Source organism: Phodopus roborovskii, unplaced genomic scaffold (genome assembly GCF_943737965.1).
Source record: "Phodopus roborovskii unplaced genomic scaffold, PHOROB, whole genome shotgun sequence".
In the NCBI taxonomy this organism is placed as follows: Eukaryota; Metazoa; Chordata; class Mammalia; order Rodentia; family Cricetidae; genus Phodopus; species Phodopus roborovskii.
In genome coordinates, this window is record NW_026126418.1 from 69,918,675 (window position 1) to 69,944,960 (window position 26,286).

The 26,286-nt window shown below is 44.4% G+C and overlaps 1 protein-coding gene across 1 annotated transcript in view; it reads left to right on the plus strand.

The window, feature by feature from the left end:
* The window catches only part of Ddx31 (DEAD-box helicase 31), a 68,708-nt gene that overhangs the window by 32,676 nt on the left and 9,746 nt on the right, over window positions 1-26,286 (plus strand). Inside the window, exons 15-19 of the mRNA XM_051185006.1 lie at window positions 4,997-5,047; window positions 6,500-6,639; window positions 12,091-12,172; window positions 17,904-18,015; window positions 23,827-23,992. Coding sequence (XP_051040963.1) covers window positions 4,997-5,047; window positions 6,500-6,639; window positions 12,091-12,172; window positions 17,904-18,015; window positions 23,827-23,992 — 551 coding nt within the window. The remainder of the gene's footprint in view (window positions 1-4,996; window positions 5,048-6,499; window positions 6,640-12,090; window positions 12,173-17,903; window positions 18,016-23,826; window positions 23,993-26,286) is intronic.

A 26,286-nucleotide genomic window follows, 5' to 3' on the forward strand; every position in this document is an offset into this window, starting at 1 on the left:
AGAGGCTGAACTGGGAGGAATGGAGCTCACGTTCAGCTTGGGCTCCCTAACAGGACTGTCAGAGAATTTGGGGGTGAGTGACTGAGTGGAGTTGCCAGCCTGCTTGTGCCCTTAAGCTCTCATTATTTCAGCACATGTGGGTTCAATAAATTTCAATTGTTGTATTAGGTTCTAGGTTGTTCTGTACTGCTGGGGAACTCACCCAAGGCCTCACAAATCAGGCAAATGCCACACCACTAAGCTGTATCTTCAGCCCTTTTGTAGAATTTAATCTTCCCCGGTTGAATTTGCTAAGCTTGCTGTGTGGGGTGGAGCTTGTGATGTCCAGGCATAGGCTCTCCAGGCTCAGTCTCATCTAGATGTTACCATCTTTGTCTATGTCTAACTCAGGTGAGCATTAAGCTTTTTACAAAGTCTATGGAAAGCTTGGGTAGCCCCAATTCTGTGTCCTGCAGCAGAACACTGAGCGCTAATCATTATTCAGCAAGAGTTTAGCAGACTAGAAAACCATCAGTTTTCTCGGTGTTGGCATTGGTTAGTGCTGAGAGCTTCTACTCCCCTGTGCTTGAAGAACATTCTAGATTACATTCTCACACATATTCTAGATTGTGAGCTTCACAGCACCAGCTTTAGGCTCTTGGAGGATGCTGGGCTGACAGACAGTATTAACTTCCATTTGCACAACCTGATACTGCTCAAGCATTTCCTTCAGTCCTATCCTTCTTATAGAAACTTAGCCTGTTTGTCCAAATTCTTACAGGTGTTTTGATTTGTTCTTTTAAACTGTTTCATTATATAGCCCTGGCTGATCTGGGACTTTATTTAGACCAGGCTGGCCTCAAACTCACAGAGATCTGCCTGCCTCTGCCTCATAAGTGCTGGATTTAAAGGTCACACACTTGGCAAAATCCTTACTTTTAAAAAGTGGAAGGGAAAGCTATTTTTAGTGCAGACATTTTCAGTAGTGAAATTAAGGAAAACATGGTGGACTTAGAAATTCATCCTTTATATCTTCAAAGTAGCAGTTGATAAAAACAAGGGGTATCCATAGAATCAAGATCTCTGGTGAAATGTTGAATGGAAGGATACTCCTATGACTTTGAATCTGACTCTGCTGTTCTGTCCCTTCTCAGTGGAGAGAGCTGGTAGACACCACTTACCCTGCTGATTAAGTGCAGCATTTCCCATGTTCAGCCAGCAGGCCTCCCTACGTCATAGAGCCAAAGGTACCATCCTGCCATAATGCCTGCCTGAACCCTACCATGTGGAACCAAGTAGGTATACTTAGAGTATGTTCTTGTGACAACATCAAAAAAATAAACAAGGAGCTGGAGAGATGGTTCAGCCATTAAGAGAGCTGTTCTTGCAAAGGACCTAGGTCTGGTTCTTATTACCCATATCAGTGGTTCATAACTGCCTGTAACTCCAGTTCCAGGGGATCCTACACCCTCATCTGAACTCTTCTACACCTGTATGCACATGGTGCACATAAACATACATTCAGGCCCATACACATACACATTAAAAAAAATTTAAAACCCTAAAGTCAGTGCAAAGCAGGAGCACTGTCATAGTCATTGCACTACTGCTGTAGAGATACTATGGCCATGCAGTTCTTACAAAGAAAACAATTGGGACTGGCTCACAGTTCAGGGGTTTAGTCCATTATCATCATGGACCATCAGGAAGCATGGGGTGTGCAGGCAGTCATGGATCTGGATCAGCAGGTAGCAGGAAGATAAAGAGCCACTGGGCCTGACTTGATTGAGCTTCTGAAACCTCAGAGCCCACTCCCCCCCCCCCCCAGGTCGTACCTTCAGTAATACCACTCCCTAGGAATATATGGGCCTCGTTTTCATTCATACTACCACTGTTTCCAGATTAAGGCTATCTAGAGCTTTTAAGCAGGGATTGTGTTCATTGCTTGCTTCTGGACTGGAAAGAAAAGCATCCATAGGAGTCATCTCAAGTAGAGTGGAGAAATTTGACACTGATGGTTGATGAGGAAATAAATGGTGTTTCTCAGATTTCCCTCAGAGTTTCTCATATGGTGGTCAGTAGAAGAGCACTCTGAATTAGAGCCCTTGCTGAGGTATCAAAGACTGAGCTGTCACTACATTTGTAAGTGGGTTTAGGCAATTAAAAAGTGTGTGTGTGTGTGTTTCCTGTGTCTGTGTGCTCAGATGGAAGGAAAAAACAGATGTGTTAAGGTTAGGGAAAAAAAATGGACCAACAACTCTTCTGAAGGTTTAAATTAAGGATTTCTATATCAAAATTTTGGGGGAAATGATAACACCTATTGTTTAAAACAAAGCAAATACCTTAGGGAGATAACCAAAAGAAGAACCATCTCAAATTTCTCTGTCCAGAGAGGTTACTTTTTGTTAATTGTGTGAGACAAAATTTCACCATGTGGCCCTGGATGGCCTTGAACTTGCTGTACACATGAGTTTGGCCTTTACCTCAATGTCACACTCCTGCATCTTGACTCTGAACACTGGGATTATGGGATTATAGGTGTGAACCACCACATATAGCTGTTGGCAGTTTTGAGCCTCCTTTGGGATATTCATCCATCTAGTTAATGATTTTTGTTTTTATTATTTCTCACACTACCTACCCCTGGATTTTGGGGAGCTATGGAAATCAGATAATTTGTTTTTTAATTAATTTTCCTGTGTGTTTTCAAGTGTAGGCATGACTATACCCATGTATGGGGTTAGAAGACAACTTCAGTCTGTCTTCTACCTTATTTGAGATAAATTGTCTTTGTTGTTTGCCACTGTGTATGCCAGGCTGACTGGCCCATGAACTTCCAAGGATTTGTCTGTCTCATTAACCAATCCAACTGTAATAATTGAACTTATAGACGTGCACTACTGTGCCTGGTTTTTCATGGTTTCTGGGCATTCAAATTCGGGTCCTCATGCTTATTTCCTGAGCACTTTACCTACTGTCTCTTTAGCTTTCAGTTTTTTATGGTCTGGTTCTAAAGTGTATCTTTTTTTGAGTTGGTTACCATGTCCCTGTAAATTAGTGACTGGTTCTAGACAGTTGATTAGATTTGGCTTCTAGGCTTTAGTCTTAAGCAAGAGTTAATTGTAAGCCACACTGATTTATTTTGCATAAGAGCTGATCACTTTCCTTCCCAGCAAATACTCTAGTGTCCACTATGTGTCTTTGACCCATCTTCCTCCTGGTCTCTTCTTTCCCCTAAAGGTAACTATTTTTCTAAACGTAGAACACTGTTCCCATGATTTTTTAAAAAACAAGTATGTTTGTTTTTCTTACACAAAAGCATATTGCACATATACTAAGGTCTCTTAGAAACTCTCCTAGTAGACTTTTCTTCTCTCTTCATCTTTTATCCAGTCTGATTCTTCATAGACAGTACTGAATAGCCTCTGCTTACATGGTATTGTCTTTTGCCAGCTTCTCTCTAGAAGTGAGGCTACTTTGGTGGGGGGGGGGTAGATGTGTTCTGTAATGGGACTGTGTACAGTTCTGCATTCCTACATCTGCACATGAGGGATTCAGCATCTCTTGCATGGTAGAATGTTCTATTGGCAAATAAGGCCTTGCAAAAGTGAAGCAGGCCTGCATCTAAGGGTTAAGCCTGCTCCACATGGTTGTGTCCTAGGCTTGAAACCTTGTTTGTTTGTTTTCCCCCTCTGACAAATGGGGGTGATAACTGCTTTTAAGATTGGTTAAAGTAGGTTAATTAAAGATTATTGAAGTATTGTGGGTAAAATGCTGAGGTCCACTTGGTGCTTTGAATGCTGGACTCTTGCTGTGGCTGCTGGGTTTGAATGTGAAAGCTAAGTGCACATTATTGCTATAGACTGGGTAATTTCATCTAGTCTCTGCCAGAATGGCAGAAGGATAGAGAGCTAAGAACTTTGGCTCTTTGGGTGGTGACCAGTTGAAAGGGAAGATAAATCTCCATCCTTTTTATGATTTCTCAGCTGTCCAATCAAGTCTTTGAAGTGGTGGGCAGGTTTGGAGTGTATCCTAATCTTAACTCCCAGAAGTGACTGCAAACTACTCAATCCTTCCTGCTCTGAACCCAACAGGCAGCATCCTCAGTAAACACTACAGCTCACTCCTTTCACAAACAAGTGCCTTGAGAGATGTTCCAGAAGTATACCAGAGAGCTGTGTGACTGCTGTTACTAGTAATGTAGGGCTAGGATAATGGTCTGTCGATACATTTATGCTAAATGGCCCTTTCCTTTACTTGAGGGATAGCTGTTTATTTGAAACATGCTCTCCCATAGCCCATGCTAGTCTTAACATTTGCTGTATAATTGAAGATGACCTTCAATTCCTGATATTCCTCCCGACAATCTCCCTAGTAGTTGAGATTACAGATGTGTGTGCTATCAAAGCTATCCAGGATTTCAGAATTCTTACATGGCACATTGACAGCTCTAATTTAAGGTCTTGGGGCTGACCTGCACATTGTGTTGAGTTATGAAAGTTGTCTAACTCACCACAGGTCAGAGTTTTGTTTTTTCACATTTACTTATTGGGCTTGGGTGGGTTGCAGGGCCTGGTACATGTGTGGAAGTCAGAGGGCAACATGTGGGAAGTAATACTGTCTTCCCATTATGTAGGTTTTAAGGATCAAATTCAGGTTGTCAAGCTTGGTGGTAGGATCTTTTATCCTCTGAGCCATCTTGCTGACCCCTGATACAGAATTTTTAATGATAAATGGGTTTCAATGGGCCCTTAAGCCACCTGAAATATTCAGAATTGTGTGTGTGTGTGTGTGTCTTCAGAATTTGTATTACCAAGTATTACAAGTTTAGAAACTCAGTAAGGCATGGTAATACCTTAGTAAGGCTGAGCTAGGAAAATTGTCTTAATTTGAAGGCCAGCCTGGGCTATAAATTTCTAGTGCCATAGAACAGTAATCTGTCTCAAAAAAGGGGGGGGAGTGGGGTGGGCTAGAGAAACTTAGTTTTAAACCATAAACTATATTCTCTTTTTTGAAGGATGTTGCAGCTCGAGGCTTAGATCTCCCACAAGTCACTTGGATTGTTCAGGTAATCTTCTAGTCATTAAGGTGTGAGTGTATAAGCATGAGAAGATGCATTGAATGATCATTATTAACCTCTTGGGTGTTGCTCTGGTAACCTGGCAGCAGCCAGCCCTATCTTGTACAATTCTGACATCTTTCCTTAGCTCAGCCCTCTCTGCAACACTGCAGCAGAGCAGCCAGGGTGGCAGTCTCAGGAGAGGGTAGCAGACTCCTGCTTCTGGACTAATTCATGTAACAAACTAAAGTTTCAAGAGTCTGAACATAACAGGAGATACCCAGGCCCTTGGGAGGCTTCATTGTGTCCAGAAGGAGGTGGCTCAGCTGTCATAAGAGCTGTGTCCATGTACATTGACCTGCAGGGAGCAATTAAGGTCCTGACAGCATCTTACACACACCTTCTGCCTTAGACGCTTTGCCGGAGGGTACAGGTGTTAGTGCTATAGTCTGGTGGGTCTGGTTTGGTTTTTTTCTTTTCTTTTCATTAGTCTGCAGATTGGTATTTTTAAGCACATGTCTGGGCCAAGGGACATGTGCCCTGTTTACATGACTCTTGGTTTATTCACATTTTGTGGCTTGTGTTAGACAGAAATCTGATCTGTTTGTCATAAGTTACCATGTTGGGACTAGAAGCATTGTGTCTTTTTCCTGCTGGCCATAGAGCCAATGGGAGATGGGTAGACAGGGGTGATTTTAGTGTGCTGGGTTAAGACTCTGATTTGATTATGAGAAGCCTTGTACTGTAAATATTGACAAGTTTAAAATGGCTGGCCTTTCATGTAGTTTATTCACTTTGGTCTGCTGATCTCCCATATTTATGTATCAGCAAAGAAAGTGTGATCATTTAGCAGAATTATTGCTAGGGATAGCAGGATGTCTGCCTGATGGTTCTAGTGAGTGGGAACTGCCCTTCCTTTGAGTCAGAAGCCTGCCCTGTCTGATCTTGATTATCTATCTACTTCCCCACCCAACTGGGAGTAGGGTTGCAGCAAGGTGGTTGGCCTGCCTTTGGGGCCAAAGCAGTGATGGACTCTGCCAGCACAGTGGTTGGTGCCCTTCATCCTTACGCCTCTTGTCCGCTGTTGCTGCCTCTCAGCTGCGATGTCTACCAAGGAAATAGGCCAAGGTCATGTGGTCATCCTGGAGAAATTTTCTCCACCTGCTTTCATTCACCTTGCACAGTCAAGTCACTTCAGTGAAAAGATGCAAATAGGACAATGAAGAAACCTGTAGAGCAGTGAAATTAAAAAGAAGATGCTGGGTGAGATGTGTCTTCTTCATCAGAAACTTGGCCACAATTCACATTTTTATGTCAGAGCCTTGTTCCTGGGAACCCAGAAGCTTCAGGGTTGTGAGAGTAGCTGTAGCCAGGGTACCTGGAGGCAGGGAGGGGTATTGTAGTTCCAGTTAGTGGCAGTCCCTGATCTATGAATGCCTTCATATGTGTTGTCCTTTTCAGTACAGTGCTCCATCTTCACCTGCAGAATACATTCACCGGATTGGAAGAACTGCCCGGATTGGCTGTCATGGGAGCAGCTTGCTCATTTTGGCTCCTTCAGAGGCAGAATATGTCAACTCGTTGGCTTCTCACAAAATCAAGTGAGTCAGAAACCTGAATGGGGTTTCAGCTGATCTCACATAATTAACTTTCTGTCACTTTTTGAGTGGATAGGCCTTGTAAGCTGCTGAAGAGCCATTAACCCCTGTGATCTCTAAAAGAGTTCTAGAATAGCCAATGGCAAAAACTGAAAGCTTCGGTACCACCTGCACCCGGCCGTTCCCATTTCAGTGCCAGTAAGTTACAGAATGGTCTGTGCCCCTGGCTTTTCAGCTCTTCCATAGGAGGTGTGCCTTATATCCAGCTTCTCAGGGGCCTCTTCATGCTCAGTTTTCATCCTTATGCTTAGCATCTTACAGCTCCTCAGAGCACTTGGAACAAGGAAACTAGCTTCGTATCTGCCTCTGTCTTGTATGTGGTATTTTCAAGTATTGGCCTCATGCCCCTGTGGGAAGCTTACATGGAAATGATTGGCCTAGACCACTTAAAGGAACTTGTCCAACCTTCCGTAAATTCTCTTGACACCTGAAGTCATAGGTTCTAACAGTGAGTTTGTAAAGTCATGAAGTATTTGACCCAGATCTACTTTTAAGAATTTCTTCTACTCCGACATGACAGACTCGGACATGATTCGGACAAGTCTATTTAGAAGCCCTGGAAGAGCCATGTGTCTGCCCAAGGTGGTGGGATGTGATGCATGCCAAGCCCAGAAGCCCCATTGGCTGCTCTGGTGCTGCTGAGAATCGATGCTGTGTTTTTTGCGTGTCTCTGTGTCTCTGTGGCCTGCTGCATGTGGTGATTCTAGTCTTTTCCTCTTTGACCAGCCATACATTTTATGTAAAAGTGAAACTCCCAAGACACTTTCTCGCCTGTACAAAGTTGTAAACACTGGTGGGGATCTGGTCTGAGGATGCCAATAGGAGTGACTACAGACTTGCGGAGCTGTGTATGGCTGTCCCACCAATTCTTGCCACATTTCCCGGCAGGCAGGACTCTGTTTAGTGATATTTCTTGGAACTTTCAAGATTGTTGGTGTGGGCATTTGTGGGCTGAGACAGTGCACTAGCTACTTCTGGTGTGTACAGGTGGGTACCTGTTCCGGGTGGTTATTATTCAAGTGGGCCAAAATTAAGATTGCTTGGGTTTCCCTTCTGTTTCCCTTGTTCCTCATCTTAACAACCTGTCAAGTGAAAGAATGATTTTCTTCCATGAAAGTGCACACATTTGATCTCACCCATGAGAGTCCCCATGATGTTCATGTAGATAATCTCTCTTCTGGTGTTGTTTCTGCTTGAATTCAGAGTCCTCCAGTCTGGGGCTGCTTGGTGCTCCTCGTGGCCTTCAGCATCTGGGCTGCCCTTTTGCTGGGCTGGTGCTTTCTGGAAGTTGTGTAGAAGTGAACTGGAAGACCATTGATGTAGCTGGGTCTTGGTTTTCCCGCTGTTGAGAGGGAGCAACAAAGCACTGTAGTGCTCTCCTGTCTGCAGTCCGCCCGTGGAGAGAGCATCTTCAGTGTCCTGTGCCGAGGGCCAGAGCAGTGCAGTCACAGGAAAGGATACCAGTATGCACCACAGCAGCAATGTGTGCATGGCTCCCTCCTTTCACTCCTTCCAGTCTAGACCCGCAGGGTCCATTCACTCAGCTCTTCCTGTTGCCTGCCCAGGGCATTCCCTAGGCCTATGCACTCTGTCACAGTCTTCAGACCATGAAGGACCAGTTACAAGTGGCATATGTCAAACACCAGAGCTCACAGCATAGGTGCTCCTGTCTTTTATCCTGATTTTTCTTTAATAAACACATTCAAGTTGATTTCTGTGAAGGGTTCAGAAATGAGCCTAAAATTGAAAAGAGACAGTGACTGTTTCAGATAGGAATTATTAGTGAGGCAAATTATTTTAAAGATGTAGTGATTACTGTCCTCTTCAGTGTCAGCACTTCTGTGCTGTTCACATGAAAGAAGAGACGCAGGGAGGCCAGACTGACAGGAGCCTTGAGAAAGGTGATTATAGGGAGTGTCAGAAGGAAAGGAGCTGGGCCTTTTGGGGGTGACTGCAAAGCAATGTAAAAACTGTCACATAGGATGAGGGTCCCTCCTTGCTGCCACCTGTCTCGTGGCTAGACCTTGGGTCACTAGGGAGCAGCAGGCACCACAATTCTGTTGATATCTATATATAGGCTGTTGCTTTGACTTAATGCAAACTAAAATAAACTCTGATAAGAGAGTAAATTGTTAGAGCTGGAGTTGGTTAGAGTGCTTGCTAATATGCATGAATCTCTGGGTTCCAAGCTAAGTATGGTGAAAACAGTGTAGTGGTACAGGCCTGTAATCACAGAACTTGGGAGGATCAGAAGTTCAAAGTCATCAGCCACTTAGTGAGTTCAAGGCCAGCCTGGTTTACATGACACACTGTCTCCAAAAAAAAAAAAAAAAAAAAAAAAAATTTTTTTTTTTAAAAGAAAATCTGTATGTAACAGAAATATCCCAACATCAACATCTTTAAAATTTAAAAGGTACATTAATCATTAAAAAGGAGGCAGGAGGTGGGGGGCTGCTATATGCGTGTTTTGTGCTTGAGAACCCAAGAACTAGGCAATAGGGTTTGGGTAGCTGCTGAATTGCTGCCTGCCTTGTGTGGGGCTGCAGTACTCTCCTCACTGTAATATACTGGACAAGGGACAAGTACCCTGGGCTGTTGCCACCTCCACCTGAGTGCTCAAACTTTGTTTCTCCATCCTTCCCATTTGTTTATGGTGCTAGTTCCTCCCTGCTTAAGTATGTTGAAAGTCATTCCTGGTTTATTAAAATGTAAATGCTTCATCAGAATATGTGTATCTTAGCTCAAACAGATGATTTGGTTTTGGTTTGCTTTTTGGGGGGGGGGTTTGTTTGTCTTGTTTTGAGACAGGATCTCTCTGTGAAACAGACTTACTCTGTAGACCAGTCTGGCCTCAGACTCACAAAGATCCATCTGCCTCTGGCTCCTGAGTGCTGGATTAAAGACATGAGCCCCCACTGCTCAGCATAGACATGTTTTGCTGGACGTATTATTCCTGTCTTCAGGTCTGTCCATAGGACTGAAATAATCATAGTAGATCCACTTTGTTCCTCAGAGGCAGGTTAGGAGGAAGTCTTTTAAACTTGGTAGCTGCAGTTCCTTGCTGTTTCTGTTTGCTCATGCCCTGGCCTGACTGGGTAGTGTCACCTTCTACAAGCAAGAACATCTTTCCCTTCTGTGGCTGAATTGGCTTTGTGGTTGGGTGTTTTGTTTTGTTTTGTTTTGTTTTGTTTTGTTTTGAGACAGGGTTTCTCTGTGTAGTACTCACTGTCCTAGAACTTGCTTTTGAACCAGCCTGGCCTCAACTCACAGAGATCCACCTGCCTCTGCCTCTGCCTCCCAAGTACTGGGATAAAAGGCATAAGTCACCACCATTTTTTGTTTGTTTTGTTTTGTTTTGTCTCATTTTCCTTTTTGAGACAGGATCCTACTATGTAGCCCAGGCTGGCCTTGAACTCACCACATGGCCCAAGATAGTCTTGGGCTTTTATCAGTCCTCCTGCCTTAGCTTCCCACATGCTATAATTGTAGCTGTGAGCCACCAAAGCCCATTTTACTCCAAGTTCTTATATTTATTTTCCACTTGTATCTGTCTCTGCCCCTCTCCCAAAGGTAACAATAGGAGTCAGGTGGGGTAGAGGAAAGCACATGTATGTCTGTCCCACTGTTAGGTTTTCAGGTGTGGGAGGCAAACTCAGCTACTGTATGTCTCTGTCCTTCACAGGTTGGAGGGCAGGTCAAAATGCTCCTGGGGGAAGGGGTACCTTGGCCTTGCCTCCCATCTTCCCAACCCTGCACTTCCTGAAAACCTGCACTCCTGCAGCTACCTTTCCCTGCTGTAGAGACATCTCTCCTCCACAGGTCTGTGTGATACTGAGGGTGGGGGCTGGGGCTTGGGGCCCTGGAGGAGTTGACACATCTCAAGTTTGTGGCTGTCAGATGTGGCATTTTCATTCATAGCTCTGTCAGAGTAACCGTTGGGGAAAGGGAGGGAATTGTGTTTGCTGGTAAGAGGTTGCCATTCGTGTTTTAATTTGCTGTTACATTTTCCAAAAGAAGGAAAAAAGACATACAACAAAATCATTTATCTTCTCATGATCTGTTTCTCTGCCTTACAGCTCCTCCTTTCCTCTCCTCTGGGAGATGAGCTCAGCAGCTCACATTTCCTATCTCTGGTTGTTTTTCCATGTTGCTCCTGGTTCTAGAGCCATGGCCTTGGAGTTGCTGTGTGCATTGCCAGACTTTCTTTGGTGGCCGGTTGTGGTCTCTTGTTTTGACTACTGGTTTCAGTGGTCCAGGTTATTCCTCAGCCCTGAGTGATGAAGAGACAAAAGTATCAAAGATTCTCTAGAGTAGAGAAAGAACAGAAGAACTGTGCATAAAGCTGGGCCATCCACCACCATCACTGTGGTCTTTTCCCAGTAGTTAAGGAAACAGCCTGTGAGATATGATTATTTCCTCGTCTGCTCGAGTCCAAGTTATTATGTTAAGAAGCAAGCCTACTGTGTTAGTAACCAAGCTTTAGTAAGAAGTAATGGCAGAGGGCTAGTAAGGCAGCTGACCTGAGTTCCATCCCCAGGACCCATGTGGTAGAACTGAATTCTGCAGTTGCTCTCTGACCCCCAACACATAGGCCATGTTGTATGTATGGGTCCATGTACATACACAAGCACATACAAATAAAGGTGCTAGAGGCCTAGTATGGTGATACTTGTTTGCAACCCCAGCACTCAGTAGAGGCAGGAAGATTGAGGCCAGTTTAAGTTTCAGAGTGAGTCAAGGCCAGCAACCTAGGGTACATGAGACCTTGGCCCAAAAAAGTGGACCAAGAAAAGAAAGCAAGATGGTTGGGTGGATAGAAGGAAGAACTCCCATGTAACGTAAACTGCTTTAGACCCATCAGGGAAAGGGGAGTGTGGAGTACACTGGCTGACTTGGTCCTGTTGCTAACTCTCCTTGTGTCAGATATCTGAAGGCCTAAAAATATTATCCTCCTGGGTGTTGATGGTGCACACTTTTAATCCCAGCACTTAGGTGGCAAAGGCAGGTGGATCTCTGTGAGTTCAATGCCAGCCTGGTTGGTCTACAGTTCTAGGACAGGCTCCAAAGCTACAGAGAGAAATCCTGTCTCAGAAAAGGCGGGGGGGGGGGGGAATTTCAGTTTTTATTAACATGTATTTATGTTGTGTGTCAGGAGGAGTGATAAACTCTAGAATTCTGTTCTCTCCTCCTACTGTGTAGGTTCTAGTGGCAAAAGTCAGGTTGTGGACTTGGTAGCAAGCTCCTGTACTAGCAAAGGTACTAGCTGGCCTGCTGTCTTTTCTCAGGTGTTGTTTGTGCTTGAAGTCAGGGTTCAGAATTGGCCGGTTTTATACATCAGAATTTGGGCTATCTCTGGGAAAGTACAAAGCTGACTTCCATGTGATCTTCTTACAGTGTTTCTGAGATTAAGATGGAAGATATTTTGGCTGTCCTGACAAAGGATGATGGCTTTAAAAGGAGACAGAGAGGAGGCCAGGTAAGTGACTCATTTCTTGATCTGGGGTGATGGGGACTTCATGTATGGACTATTTCTTCTGCCAAACAGAATGTACATTTTAAGGACCATGAGTATTAGATTAAGTCAGATCATGATTGTGGGTTTTTTTTCCCCTTCTCTTCCTTCTGGATGTGTTTGCTAGTCTCATCCAGTAATGGGTGTCAGTCCATTCTGGAGGACTGCCAGGCAGCAGCAGGCTCTGAAGAAAGGAGATTGAGGGCATTGAGTCTGGAGCCAGTATTGTAAGTTCACCCAGGTCATGGCCCCTCTCCAGATCATCAGCAAGGACCACTTACTAGACCTGTCCATCCATAGCAGAATGGCAGAAAAAATATCTCTGTGTCTTTTTCAGACACACTTAAGCTATCCATTTTTTAATGTGAGTGCACTGTCTACAGAGGAAGAATAAAGTTGAGCTCATTAAGAAGAAAAATGTTTACTATCCAAGTAGCTCCATATGGAGACAGTGAGCTGTGCCCGCAGACCTGAGCATCCTCTCCCTGCTTCCTCTCGGCCTCACCCCTCTAGTCCATTGCTCAGTGTAGTGTATGCACATGTGTGTTGCTCTATGTGACTTGGCTAATTACTTGAATATTTTACATTTATTTTCTTAGGCCCCATGATGCAGTGGGAAAATCAGAGTCACTTAGATCAAGCTGAGATATTCCTCTCATGCATCAGGTGCCTTTATTTGGACTAATACGGCCTTTGAGGCAGGGCTAGATGTGCCTGGTCCTGACTTAAGCTCTCCTCTTCCAGGGCATGCCTAAGGGAGTTTACCAAGTACTTTCAGGTGGGGCCCCATCAAATCTTTCCAGTAACCCTGTGAGGTAGATAGTACCTGGCTGCTAGGCCAGGAGAGTGGTACTTAGAGTGAAGCAGCTTCACAGACCATGAAAGCAGCCATCTAGCCTTAGAGCATTCCTTGTATTAAGCTCGCACCCTGTGTCTCCACTCATGCTGACTAACCACAGTACAGGAGAACTGTGCTGTGTTTCTCTGTTTGTGAGACAGGGTCTTACCGTGTAACCCAGACTGGCTTTGAACCCAGGGTCCTACTGGCTCAACCTCATCAGTGCTGAGTATCCAGGTATGCGCCACGTGACCAACTAGAAATGCTCTTTTCCAGTGGCACTGACCATCCACCCAAGGCCTTGGTGTATACTGCATTTCACAACAGAGCAGCACTCTGAACTCCACACTGAATTGTTTTTTAGTAGATGTTAATTTCCACAGAGGTGAAGTTTGGTCAGCAAATGACACCATACATATCACAGATCCTTGTGACTAGAAAAGGCTGTTAAAGATGCAGTTGATCAACAAGTTATTTTAAGTGACTTTCCATGTTAAACATCACAGCCATACCAGAGTGAGCTTATGGGTCTACTTTTAAGGGACTGGGTACCTGTTACACAGATGCACTGTGGTCTTTGCTCATTTCTGCTATTCTGTAACTATTGTGCTTAGAGTTTTATGTTTTAATGTTCCTGTAGCTACTTCAAGCTACTTCTTGAGGTTCTAGTTCAGCTCCGTAGTGTCAGTAGGGAGCGTGGGAGCTATGGAAGATGTGTGTTGAGAGTGGGTCAGCTTCTCTGCTGGTGCCCCTGGGAAGCTCTGGCGAAGTCCTGAGCCTTTGCAAGCCTCATGAACTCTTCTAAGGAGAGTAGAGGGCAGTGTCTTAAAGTACCAAACATACTATGAAGTAGGGAAGGCTACACAGTGTAGTTGCCATACTTTCCTGGCAGTGCTGCATAAATAAATAAGCATCTGCCTGCCGTTCAGAAATGAGAACTGACTGGAAAGTTACAAAATGAGATCCTAAAAGTTGGATCAAACTTAAGCTTCAGTAGACTGGTAGCAGCTTTGGTTTGGGTCTTTGTTCCTGAACACAGGTTTTTCTCTCTAGGGAGGTCATGATTATATCTGTCTGAACAGTGTGTCGTCCTCTCCACTACCCCCAGCAGGACATGTCTCTAGGGAAGGGACAGAGCAGCTGGCTGTGACATTTTTAACATCTGCCCTTCTGTGATCTGCAGCATCAGTTCTTCTCCTTAAGTCTCTCCTGGCTGAGAACCAGCCTCAAAGACATCCTGAGCCCCAGAGTCATTGTCAAGGCCTGGGCAAGAGTCAAGCCAGCCTGAACTCTATCCTTGCCTTGCAGCTGGTACCTCTGTGGCATTGGGCAGATTTTCTTCCTTCTGAACTCAGTCTTCCTGTGTGTAGGAGAATAAGAGTGCCCATATTTGAGGGTTGCCTGGGGGCTTAATGAACTGAGGCAGAAAGAGCTTATTGTGCTTCCAAACCACGTGAGTTCCGCATCTTTCCAGATTACCCAGGCTCCCATCTTTTGGTAGGAATGAGATGGTTGCTTTTGTAGTTTTATAGTTTGCTGCTGTTTGTTTGAGGGGGAGTGCTAAGGAAGATCTGGTTTTCACTGATGTTGCCAGATTAATTTGGACAACTAAATTTATCTCACTGGATTTCCTGCTGATTGAGATTATTAGGACCAAGTTTCATTTTAACTCCCAAAAAAAAAAAAAAAAAAAATGCTTGGTCTAAGTTGCTGTATTGTTAATCACATAGATACCTGGTCTGGAAGGATGCAGTGGGTGCTGGGTCTAGCTTTTGTTCTGTTTCTCATGAAAAGTATACCTGTCATGGCTACCCCCTCCCTGCAGTGCAGACAGCTCTGCAGCAGGTGCACAAGTGGCCAGCATACAGATGGTGCACCTCCTTACCATGCCCTCTTCTTCACCAGCTCCACTCAAGCCCATGGTAAATGTCTCTTTGGCACACACATTTTTTGGGCTTCTGTGAACAGAAAGAAAGCGAGTGAAGCATCTGTAAAATGTATATTTCATATTTAGGTGTATGAAATATATATACAGCTACGTTTGGGTGTGAGTGTTCACCTTCCTACAAAGAGAATAAATTTGATGTTTCAACTTGACTGGGAGGCATTCAGAAGGTTCTGGGGGCCATAGGGTAAAGCTTAGCTTGGCAGAAAAGTGATTAAAACAAAATTCTTCCATTTAGTTAAATACATCTTGGAAGTTGGCTGTATGCCTCCCCCGCCTCCTGCTGTCATCACCTAAAACTTTTCACAGACAGAGTGGTCCCGCCTAGTTTTCTCTGAGACAACTGTCTCTTGGCTGCTGGGTATTATGAAGTTTTCATGTACAGTGTGCACCCTCCCTGCATGTTTTCCTCCAAGTTTTTCAAATTTTGTTTTTGTTTTTTTGTTTTTGTTTTGTTTTGTTTTGTTTTTTGGTCCTGTGAGTTCTGCTTGTAAAATTCTCCAAACTGTCACTGGCATTGGGAAGTGTTAAAATCAGATCAGAGCCCCTAGCTCATCCTTTCTCATGGTCTTTTGTCTCCAGGATCAATGGGGTATTACAGACAGAGACACACCAAGAGCCAGTAGAGGGCCGGAAGCATGTTTTTCTCAACTGCCCGTGGTCGGCTAGCTGTAGGTTGGCTTCATTAACCAGTAGCCAGCTTGTGTGTGAGGGTGGCAGAGGCAGTGCTGCCTGCTCAGGAGCCTCGGGGCTCTGACCCACTCTCATTACAGGAGCATTTACCTGTCTAGGGCTGAGGTGGCTCTGCCCTACTCTGCCCCATTCTGTCTTCAGTTTAAATTTAGACTGTCCTCCCCACAACCAAAATTACTGCATTCATTCTCAGGAGGGGCAATCTGAAAATATTTCTGGAATTGGGGGTAAGACATGCTTTTTCCTAAATGTGTTGTTTTCTGTCATTAATTTCTTCTTATGTTTCTCTAAAACTGACCTCATCATTTTAACTGTGTAAGCTGATTTTATCATTTTTCTACACATTTCACTTGTATATCCACTCACATTATATATATATGTAATTTTTTTTTTTGGTTGGGAAGAAAAGATGCCTCATTTTGAAACCTAAAGGGGGGAATAAGAAAAGCCCTTTGTAATATATTGCCATATTATCACTAAATCCCCTGACAGTTGTGACACAGAAGCAAGTCACCTGTCACTTAAGCTTGAGGTCTCTTTAATTTTCTCCTGGAATTCGCACCAGGCTGTCTTTAATTTGAGGCCTTTATTGGAATTCTGAAACCTCTCTGCCTCCCTGGCTCTCAGATCTATTCTGAGAGCTGTTACAGAATGTATACAATAACCAACAGAGGGATTCAGAGAGGGCTGCAGCTCTGTTTATTTAACACTCTAGAGGGATTTTTGTGCTTATTCGGTCCTGGCTGCCCGGCTTTCAATATCGCTTTGACAACCATTCTGCCCTTCTCATTAATTTTAAACAGTTAAAACACAGGAAAAAGAGGGAAAAGTTTTCATTATTAAAGTGCTTTACTTTTTAATAACAGAGGATTCTGTCCGCCAGGGGAAAGGGCATCCTCACTAATTTCACATTCATATTAAAAAAAAAAATGCAGGCAAGGTGACAGTTGTGCTGCTGAGGTGGCTTAATGAAAGGAGGGCAGCGGGAAAGTTTGCATTTCACATCAGTTAAGAGGTGAAAAAAATCCTTGCTAATGACAACAGCAAATGTCCACTTTGGTAACACTGCTTCTCAGTGGCGCTTCTGCTGACATTGTAGTGGATAAAACCCTTAGGGGGACCATGTACTGTGAAATCAGCTAGACTGTCATCAGCCAAACAGGTAGCAGGATGATGTGACTACACCAAAAAACATTTTCATGTTGTTAGGTCTCTATTAATGCAGAGAAGAGTGTCTAGCCAAAAAGAGCTTTTCTCTCCTCTCCCTTTTGTGTTTCTTCTTCCAGCCTTAAAAGTAAAGGAGGGTATTTATACCTGTCCTCTGTGGGCGGGCAGAGAGGAGGCCTGAGTTCTACATGGGAGGGTGGAGTCTGTGGCTCAGTAGCCCCTTTACATGAGTAGCTACACTCAGGTGACCCTCCTCCCTAGGCTACAGAGTCTCTTCATTCTGTGTTCGTTGTGAGATAAAGGAAATAAAAATCACTACTTTCTAGAAGGAATTTTTAAAAGACATCTTTTCTCTGGGACTTTTAAAAGATGAAAATGGTCTTATATATTATTAATAGTTTTCGGTGGCTACAGTGGTTGTTCTGGCTGCAGGGACTCAGGCAGCCTTTGAATGTGGCTTACTGAAAAGCCTCCTTCTTAATAGGCCTCAGAACTCAGCTTGGTGGCTACAGGCTTCTGGAGCAAACCTGAAACACTGGCAACCAACTTCTGGGAAAGGGAAGCAAGCTCAAGACTCAGGGACAGACATAAAGCCTTGTAAGGCTGAATTTTAGACAGATCACTGGAATGGTCTTAAGGAAAAAAAATGCCTTTTTCCACTGAGAGCGGGGATAAGGGAGAAAAGTCTAAGGGAGAAGAGTTATTTAAAAACAGCGTATGTTCTCTGTTTAAAATGCCAGAATTAGGCTTGGAAAACTCCAGAGTACCTCTAAAGGTCTTTCACTTTGAACATGAGTGATAAGAGGTCATGAAGGAAAGTAGGCAAACAAATAAATAGACTCGGTCTGCTCCCTCTTCATGCTGTCCTCATCTTTGCTTGACTTTAACATCTTTATAGCTCCCTTCTTTCCCTAGTAATATTGAAAGGATTACCCTCGTTGGCCCCTGGGTGGTTACCGTGTGATTTTACTGTTATTAAATCTATTATAAACTGCTTCATTATTCCTGACTTCAACTTTGTCTCTCCTTTAATCCTTCCATCACCCTCCCAGAAATCCCATGCCACTGGCTCCCAGGAAATCCGAGAACGAGCCACAGTATTGCAGACAGTATTTGAAGATTATGTGCACTCCAGTGAGAGGATGGTCTCCTGGGCAAAGAAAGGTCAGTGGAATTCTCAAGAGATTGGGGGTGGGGTAGCCCCACAAGGTGTTGACTTCACCCCTCACCACACACTTCCATGGTTAAGAGGACATCCGGGGACCTCTGTGTACCAGTCAAAGCCTTCATTCTGCAATAATTCTGCAGGGTTTGGAATCAGGCTCGGAAGGATTTAAAGTGATATTAAATGCTAATTTCACACATCTTCATCTTTTGCACAAATGAGGCTTTATCTTGGCTTATATCAGGACTAGAGCTCTGGCCTAACAGCTTGGATCTTGGGAATCTGTTTTTCTCTGTCTTTGAACACCCAGGCAGCAGAGATGATATGTGGGCAGAAATAGTTGTAAGGATGGAAATTGGAGATGAATGGAAGGACTGAAAGCAGTAGCTCTAAGGAGTCCCTGTTTGAAGGTACAAGTGAAGATTAGAATGGTTGTGAGGACAGGCCATAGACCATGAACCTGGGTGGTTCATAGAAGTGATGTTGATATAGTTCTCAGACCCTTTGTAAAGTAAATTAGCCCTTGGGATTCTGGTGTTAAGGGTGGAATTAACAGTTCATCTTGAACAGCAGGAGTGGTTATAATCACCAACTCTTTTTCCTAGTGGAATGTTCCTGCTGCTAATTTGTGCTAATAAGACCTAAGTTGGAACGAGGCAGTGGTGGTACATTGCCTTTAATCCCAGCACCAGAAGCATAGACAGACAGATTTCTGAGTTCAAGGCCAGCCAGGTCTATAGAGTGAGTTCCAGGATAGCCAGGACTCATGTGTTACATAGAGAAACCCTGAATCAAAACCAAATAAACAAAAGGACCTACATTGGAGGAGTACATAATGCTTTCTGGAAGTTCCTTGAGATTTTTTTGAGAAAAAAAATGAAGTTTTTTTTTTTTTTTTTTTTTAAAGACAGGAAGTCCTTCTGGAGAGCAGGTTTGGCCTCAAACTCTTAAGTAATCTGCCTGCCTGCTGAGTGCTGGGATTGAAGGTGTTACCAAGTCTGGCTATCATTTTTTTAAAATAGTTTTCATTTAGTTTTGAGACAGGATTGTGCTATAAGCAGGTCTTAAACTTGGGATCATTTTACCATAGTCTCCCAAGTCCTGGGACTACAAATATGTACCACCACTCCCAGCTAGAAGTATCTCTTAAAAAAATAATTTTCTTGGCAGTGTCATTAGAATGGCGTTGTGCATGCTTCAATGCATGAGGAGGTAGATGGAAAGCATCCTCTGCTTTGTAAACTAATGTATTAAAAGGAGCAGCTGGGAGATAAGGAACACAGTAAATAAATGTTATCGCGGTAAATAAGGATCAGGATAAACAAATAGGCCGAATAGATGTTTATTCAGGGAGAAATAACTTACAACCTAGACAGATGAACACCAGGAAATTCAACCCGATCCTCTCCTGTCCGAGTCACGCCAGAAAGAGAGCGCCTTTCCTGGCCCCCTCCGACCTCCTTCCACAGGTCACTCCGCCCATGGCTCCACACCCCAATGGGTGTGGTCAGTGCCAGAGAAGGACTATCTCACTACAAAATGTTTTATTAGATAGTGGTACAGACTATACAGAAAGGACAACAGGTAAGGGGGAGGCAGGTGTGATGGCTGGGATGTGGTTGGTAAGAGGTCAGAGTAAGCCCCACTGAGAAGGTGATACTTAAGCAAAACCAAATGGGATAAGTGTTTATATTCTGAAGGAAGGAAGGTGGTGTAGACACGAGAGTGGTTAGTTAGGGCAGAATCCTGTAGGGCTTGGAGACTGCTCTGAGATCTGTAGAGTTATCCTGAGTAGGCTTGGAACTAAGGTACGGGGGCTCAATGGGCCAAAGGGGTTTGGCTATTTAGTTGTTTTTTTTGGGGGGGGGCAGGGGTAAGTTGAGGCAGGGTTTCTCTGTGTAGTCCTGGCTGTCCTGGAACTCACTCAGTAGAATAGGCTGGTCTCGCTCCACCTGCCTTTGTCTCCCATGTGCTGGAATAAAAGGCGTGTGCTGCCACGCCTAGTTTGGCCGTAGGTTTTAAAAGATCACCTGACTGCTGTGTGAGAATTGACCCTGGAGTAAGAGTGAAAGCTGGAGAGTGGGCTCCACTAAGTAGTCATCAAGCAGTAGATGAGGAAAATAGCAGCAGGACTGGAGATGCAGCTCAGGAGTTGAGCATTTACCAGAGAGCACAAGGCCCCCAAGTTCTGTCCCCAGCACTAATGGCAGCAAAAACAACAACAGCAACAACAAAACCATCTGTTTTCAGATAGCCATTATTAACCCTCAACCCTCAGCACAGGGTTTGGTTGTCAAAACACTTGAAACAGAGCTACATATAATGGAAGTCTCATTGACAGCTATATATAACTGGAGTGTGTCCTTCTCTAACCATTTTTCAAGTAATAACCCTGTCTTCAGCATTTTCTGAAAGTGAATTCAGCAGTCCCCCATAGTTCCCAAGAACCTCCCTGTAGAGGAGCCAGAGACTGCCACTATGATTGTGACCTTTGGAGGAAGGTGGCTGACGCAGCTGAATTTGAGTTGATACTGACATGCAGTGAAAAGAAAGATGCTTGCCCACACCATCCACTTTGGCTGTGTCAGTGGTGTTCTCTTAAAGTTAACAACAAGCAGTTGTCAAGAGATTGTGATTGGGGGTGTTGTCTGTCATCAACAGTCTGTTGAAGCTGTAGGAGCAGAGCTGCTTCCCATGTTGGTGATATTTCCATACAGAAGAAAATATGTAGATTATTTCTCTGATTTGCCAACTGATTTTCACTCCAGGTTTGTAAGAGCTAGAACCACCTGACCTCACCCCTTAGATCTTAGCCACCTACCTGGGGACACAAAGACCTTCACTAATTTCTCCTGCTACTTAGGATTGTGACTGGGGGGGGGTTTGGGAGAATGTATCTACATCTACCGCTCTAAAGAAACTGACCCATGACATGTGAAAAGCCATTGTACCCTTAAATTGACACTACCTTTTGCATTTCAGTTTACATAGACAAATTCCTCGACCAGCTTACTTCTCTTTTGTGACATTGCAGAACCTGCCTCATGAATAATTAACAGTGCAGCTGGCCTTGCCTTTGTGGTAAAAAAAAAACTAGGTAGAAACTGGGCCAAATATGCATTTATTGCCTTTTGCAATTTTTTTAAAATCCTATCATTAATAGTCAGTTAATTGTTGCCAGTCTCTATATAACAGTCACTTCTTTTCCTCCTCAATGTGTCATTTAGCTAGGGACTCAGGCTGCAGAAGTAGCTGCAATGTATTCTCAATCTAGACTCTGAAGGAAAGTTTTGGAGAACAGAGTGCTCTGCCTACACATGCACTGTTCCCTGTTGTCTGTCATCTCCATCTTCTGGCCTGCCTACAGAGTAGGGATCATGTGTGGCCCTTACACCTCGGAAGGGACACTTATTAGTGATAATATATTTACCTCCTCACTTCAGTGGGATGGCATTGGCTGGGCATGTTGCCAAGTGCTTTGTCTTTTAAGAGAACCATGTCAAGGCATTTCTTTTCTCACATACTTTGGATAATGTGTCTGTTGGTAAAGGTATAGGCCTTTATGGTGGACCAGATGGGGCTTGTGATATGAGGCAGGAGTGTCCCCAGCCTTCTTATCCTAGGAGTCATCTGTATGACATTCCCATTCCTGATCCATATGCCCAGGGTGTCCAAGTGGATTATTTTAGACAGATTCCCTCTAATTCATACACCTTAAATAGCTCCTGGAAATAAGAGCTGGCAACTAAAATGCTCAACTTTCATTGCCTGTAGCTCCATCCGTCACACCAAATAAATGTCTCCTTCTAGTTCTCCACTTTCTGCTGTGCTGGTCCCACAGCCCTGTTCATTCTGTACATTCTAGACATGGCCAGTATGAACCATTCCCCTACCCCTGCTGTCTCAGAGTTAGCCAAACATGGAAGTCCATGCACGTGTGCAAGGACAGCCAGCTATCTCTGTCCCCGATGACACTAGAACACAGAGGACGCAAAGGTTTAATTAAAATGTGCAGTGTGAAATGGTGCCTGGGCTAATGTCTGGGTATAAGCATTTCCTGCCATTGCTCAGCAACTTGTTATCCCTGTAAAACTTCTAGATGGCCACCTCCATCTCTTGGGACAGATATTTATCTGTGTTGTTGCTTCCTGGAAGTGTGTGCTATGGAGGAGAAGGGTTGTGAGCTAGACAAAGACCCAAGGCTCAGCTGCTTATGTGAAAGAGTAGCAGGAAGTGAAATATGGGCTGCCTTTGGAGTGGCCCAGGCTCTTGGCTTGGCTTGGCTTGGCTTCGTAGGATGTTTTAGATCAGAGGTAAGTGTTGGGATTGGAGGAAGAAAGGGAAATAAAGGAGTCAGGTCTTGGTCACTGCAGTGCCAGCGAGTTGCTCTCTGAGAATGTAACTGTGGGTGGGGCCAGTGTGGGAGCCCTCCAGACATTGCAGACCATTTGAAGTGTCAAAGATACTCTTTGAGAAAGCTGGGCTCTGGGTATTGGAAGGGGAGTGAACACAGATTTAAGAGAGAGGTGCAGAGGAGTTGCCGTGCTTATTATTTCTCATCGATTGGGAAAAGGAGTTCACTTTGCTCAGTAAATAGAGCTTTGATGGATTCCCAGGATCCTTCCAGGAGATGATCTGCTAAAATGACACTTTTTATTACTGTTCATAAACGGCAATCTCCAGGTGCTGCTGGGATATTACACTTAAGCTGTGGGCAAACTTGCCAGTCCAGTGGCTCAACCACCCAGGTGAGGGAGGCTGATGCTTGATGATTCTTTGATCATTGGTACAGGGCTGGTTCCAACCCTCCTAGTAGAGGAGCTGGGTGTGAAAGTAAAGAAGCAGTGATGGGCAGAGTACATTGGAGGCCGTCCCTCTGCTGGAGAGAGGGGAGGCAAGATGTTCATTTTCTCTTGTTGAAAGCTATTCAAGGAGTCAGATACAGGAAAGTTTGTCCTCAAGTGGGATGTCTAGTTAAGGCACAGGGGCCCTGCCAAAGCTCGAGCACCCAGATCTTCTCTAGCCAAAGCTGGGATCTAGAACAAGGAACCCCTTCCTCCTAACTTTGAAGTGGGGCTGCAGCTTTGCAGCTGGGCTGTCCAGACTGGAAGCAGGTACCCAGGTCAACTGTTACCTGCTCTATTTTAGCTTTTTTATTTCCTTTTTCCTTGGCATGGTTGTGTGTATTAACTATTCAAAAATAACTGGTTTTCCCTAATATAAGTGTCTAAGAATTTTCATCAGGAAATGTTGATCACTTAGTTTGTACATTCATTCTACTATATTTAAGGAACAGGTATCAAGAATATGCTACTTGCCAGGCATTGTGATAGGCCTTGAGACTGTGTGACAAAAGAGAAAACAGGACCTGCCCTGTTGGACTGTTGCAAACTCTTCAGCAAAGGCAAATTTAATAGGATTTATTTGAGTATTAATTTTGGCTATAATTTTTTTGTTTAGGGATTTTTATTGTTTTAATATGTGTATGGATGTGTTGTATCTGTACATGGTATGCATAGGTGAGTGCATTTGCCTAGGGAGGTATCAGATTCCTTCAGAGCTGGAGTTACAGGCTGCTAAGAACTGTCCAATCTGGATGTTGGGACCCAAACTCTGCAGGAACAGTGAGCATCTGCCTCCCCAGCCCTTTAGATATTTTAAGAACATACACAAGTATGACTTCAGGTTGCCTGTGTGGTTGTTTTGGTTCTGTTCTTATTCTTGGCAAGGTAGAGTAGAGTAACCTAGGGGTTAGGTAGCTCTGAGGCTTCAGAACCCCATCCTAACTTTCTCCTCCCCCTTTCTTGTAGCTCTGCAGTCCTTCATCCGAGCCTATGCGACCTACCCCAGGGAGCTGAAGCCCATTTTCCATGTCAGATCCCTACACCTTGGGCATGTGGCTAAGAGCTTTGGACTAAGAGATGCGCCTAGAAACCTCAGTGTCTCCACTGTGAAGAAGAAGGCAAGCTTGAAAAGGTAAGATGGGAATTAAACTATGTGCAGAGCTCTGTTTATATTAGCAGGTAAGGTCATCTGGAAGGCTGATGCCAGTGTGTGTGTGTGAGAGAGAGAGAGAGAGAGAGAGAGAGAGAGAGAGAGAGAGAGAGATCACTAGAGAACTTGAGAGTGCTCTATAGGGGCCCTTGAATTAGGGGGTACCTCTGTTGGGTGACCTGTATGGGGAAAACACAGTGAATAAGTAAGTCTTGCCCAGGTTTTGGTGTAGACTCCTTGAATGCTCTGGGTACTTACTGCATTGTCTTAGGTACAAATGTTACATATTTCTGCCCTGACTTGGAGGTTAGGCAGCCTCGTGCTTTGCTGCTGTTCCCACACAGTCTGTACGTCCATCTCTTTTCATCAGAGAGCACTCATTGCCTCACTAGCTTGTTTAGCACCTGGCTTCAGAGGGAAGAGGGGCTGCCCAGTGTAGGACAGTGATCTTGGGGGACTAAGACTTCACTGCCAGCTCTGTTCTCATGGGATCCTGGGAAGCAAATAACTTAGTGGCAGTGTTGTCCTTACCTTGAGAAGCCACAGGGGAGAGAGCGACTGCCACCTCGTGTCTCAGTTGACCCTAGCTAGCAGATGGGCACCAAGACCACTATACCCCTGTGAGCAGCTGATTGAACAGAGCTTTATTCAGGGAAGAATGGGCTGATTAGCTGCTAAAGAGCATGTAAGATAGTATGGGGCAGCCTTTGATGTCTGGCTGGCGCAGCAGGGAGCCAGGCAGTGAGTGACAGCAGTGTGTCACAGGATTACTCTGAGTGGCTATGCCGCTCTCTGTTCTTACCATGTCACCACTCTGTAACAGCCCTTTTCTGTTGTTGGGCCCTTCTTTTGAAGGTCTTTCTCACCATGCACCCTGCCCCTGACTTTGTAACACAGACGGGCACCAAAGAGACAGTAGGTACCTTTTTGTATTTGGGAAAAATATTGTCACTCCTGGAAGAGGAAATGACTTTGCAGCTAATCTGCACATGAACCATATAATTGTGGCCAGGATAAGTGGCAGAGAGAACCTGACAGATTGTCCACACTTCTCCATCAAGACTCAAGCAAATGCCAGTTGCTGCTTTTTTGAGGACTGGAAAGAAAAGTCCATTAAACCCCACAAGGTGCAAAGAATTGGGCCTGCTGTGGCCATGATTATTGTTCTGAGATGAAGGTCTTCTGAAATCTGCCTGTCAAGAAAGAGAACGGGTTCCTTCTGTCACATGCAGATGAGTGCAATAGTGGCACTAAGTCCTCAAGTGCTCTGCTTTCCAGCTTCGATGTTCACTGCCACAGAGAATAATTACATGCTATGCACATACCCACGATGTCTGCTAGCAAAGTCCAGCCAGCTGTGAACCTATCATCCATCCTCAAACAGGAAACTTGGGTGCTGGTCAAGTGTGAATCGAGAGCAAGGCAGGTCAGGGAACTAAATCCCATGCAATGGCAAAGGGATTTTGTCTTTCATATACATGACCTTTCCCTCTCCGTGTCTACTTTTCAGAACAAGAAAGTAAATAACATCTCCAATGAGATCTCAATATTCAGGCCTGTCAGTTTCCCCACCCTCAGTTCTAAAAGGGAACAGTAAATATCTCTCTGCACATGGGAATACAGTCATAATCACCAAACCTTTCCTGGCACCTACACACAAACCTGTCAAAACAGCCCCCACCCCAAACATCTACATATACGTGTACACAGGTGCTGTTGGTAAAATATTGAATGGCCCCTTAGCAACATTCCTCACAAAAACAGCAGTTCCCAGGAAGCAAAAGTGGTAACCTAGTCCTCTAAAATTGCCAGCTTCCCTGGAGACGAGGAGACCCGGACCTATCTGCTGTGCAAGAACAGTTGGACTATTGGCACATGTGAGTGAGCTGAGTCCAGGGACATGCTTTGTTAGGGCCATGATTCATTCTCACAATAACAAAGCTGGTGTCACCGACAGTGTGGAAAGGTGAATATGAAGTTTCTAAGTCATCCACCTTGGTGAATTATTCCATAGTCCCAGCACCACTTTCCCACAACAGTTCTCCCAGCTTCTGCTGTCACCTCCAGTATGGTCAGCAGCAATAGCGTCATCATCAGAGTCCAATCTCTGTCCCGGCTCTTGGCTCATCTCCTTTAAAATTAGTAGAGGAATGGCAGTTTCAACATTAACTGTTCTTAAATAATTTTATTTTACTTGTGTCAGTTCTCTCAATCCATCCTAGCCAAGGTGTTACCTTGTAGTTCCCATTTTATCAAACAAGGTGAGTGTTCTAAAA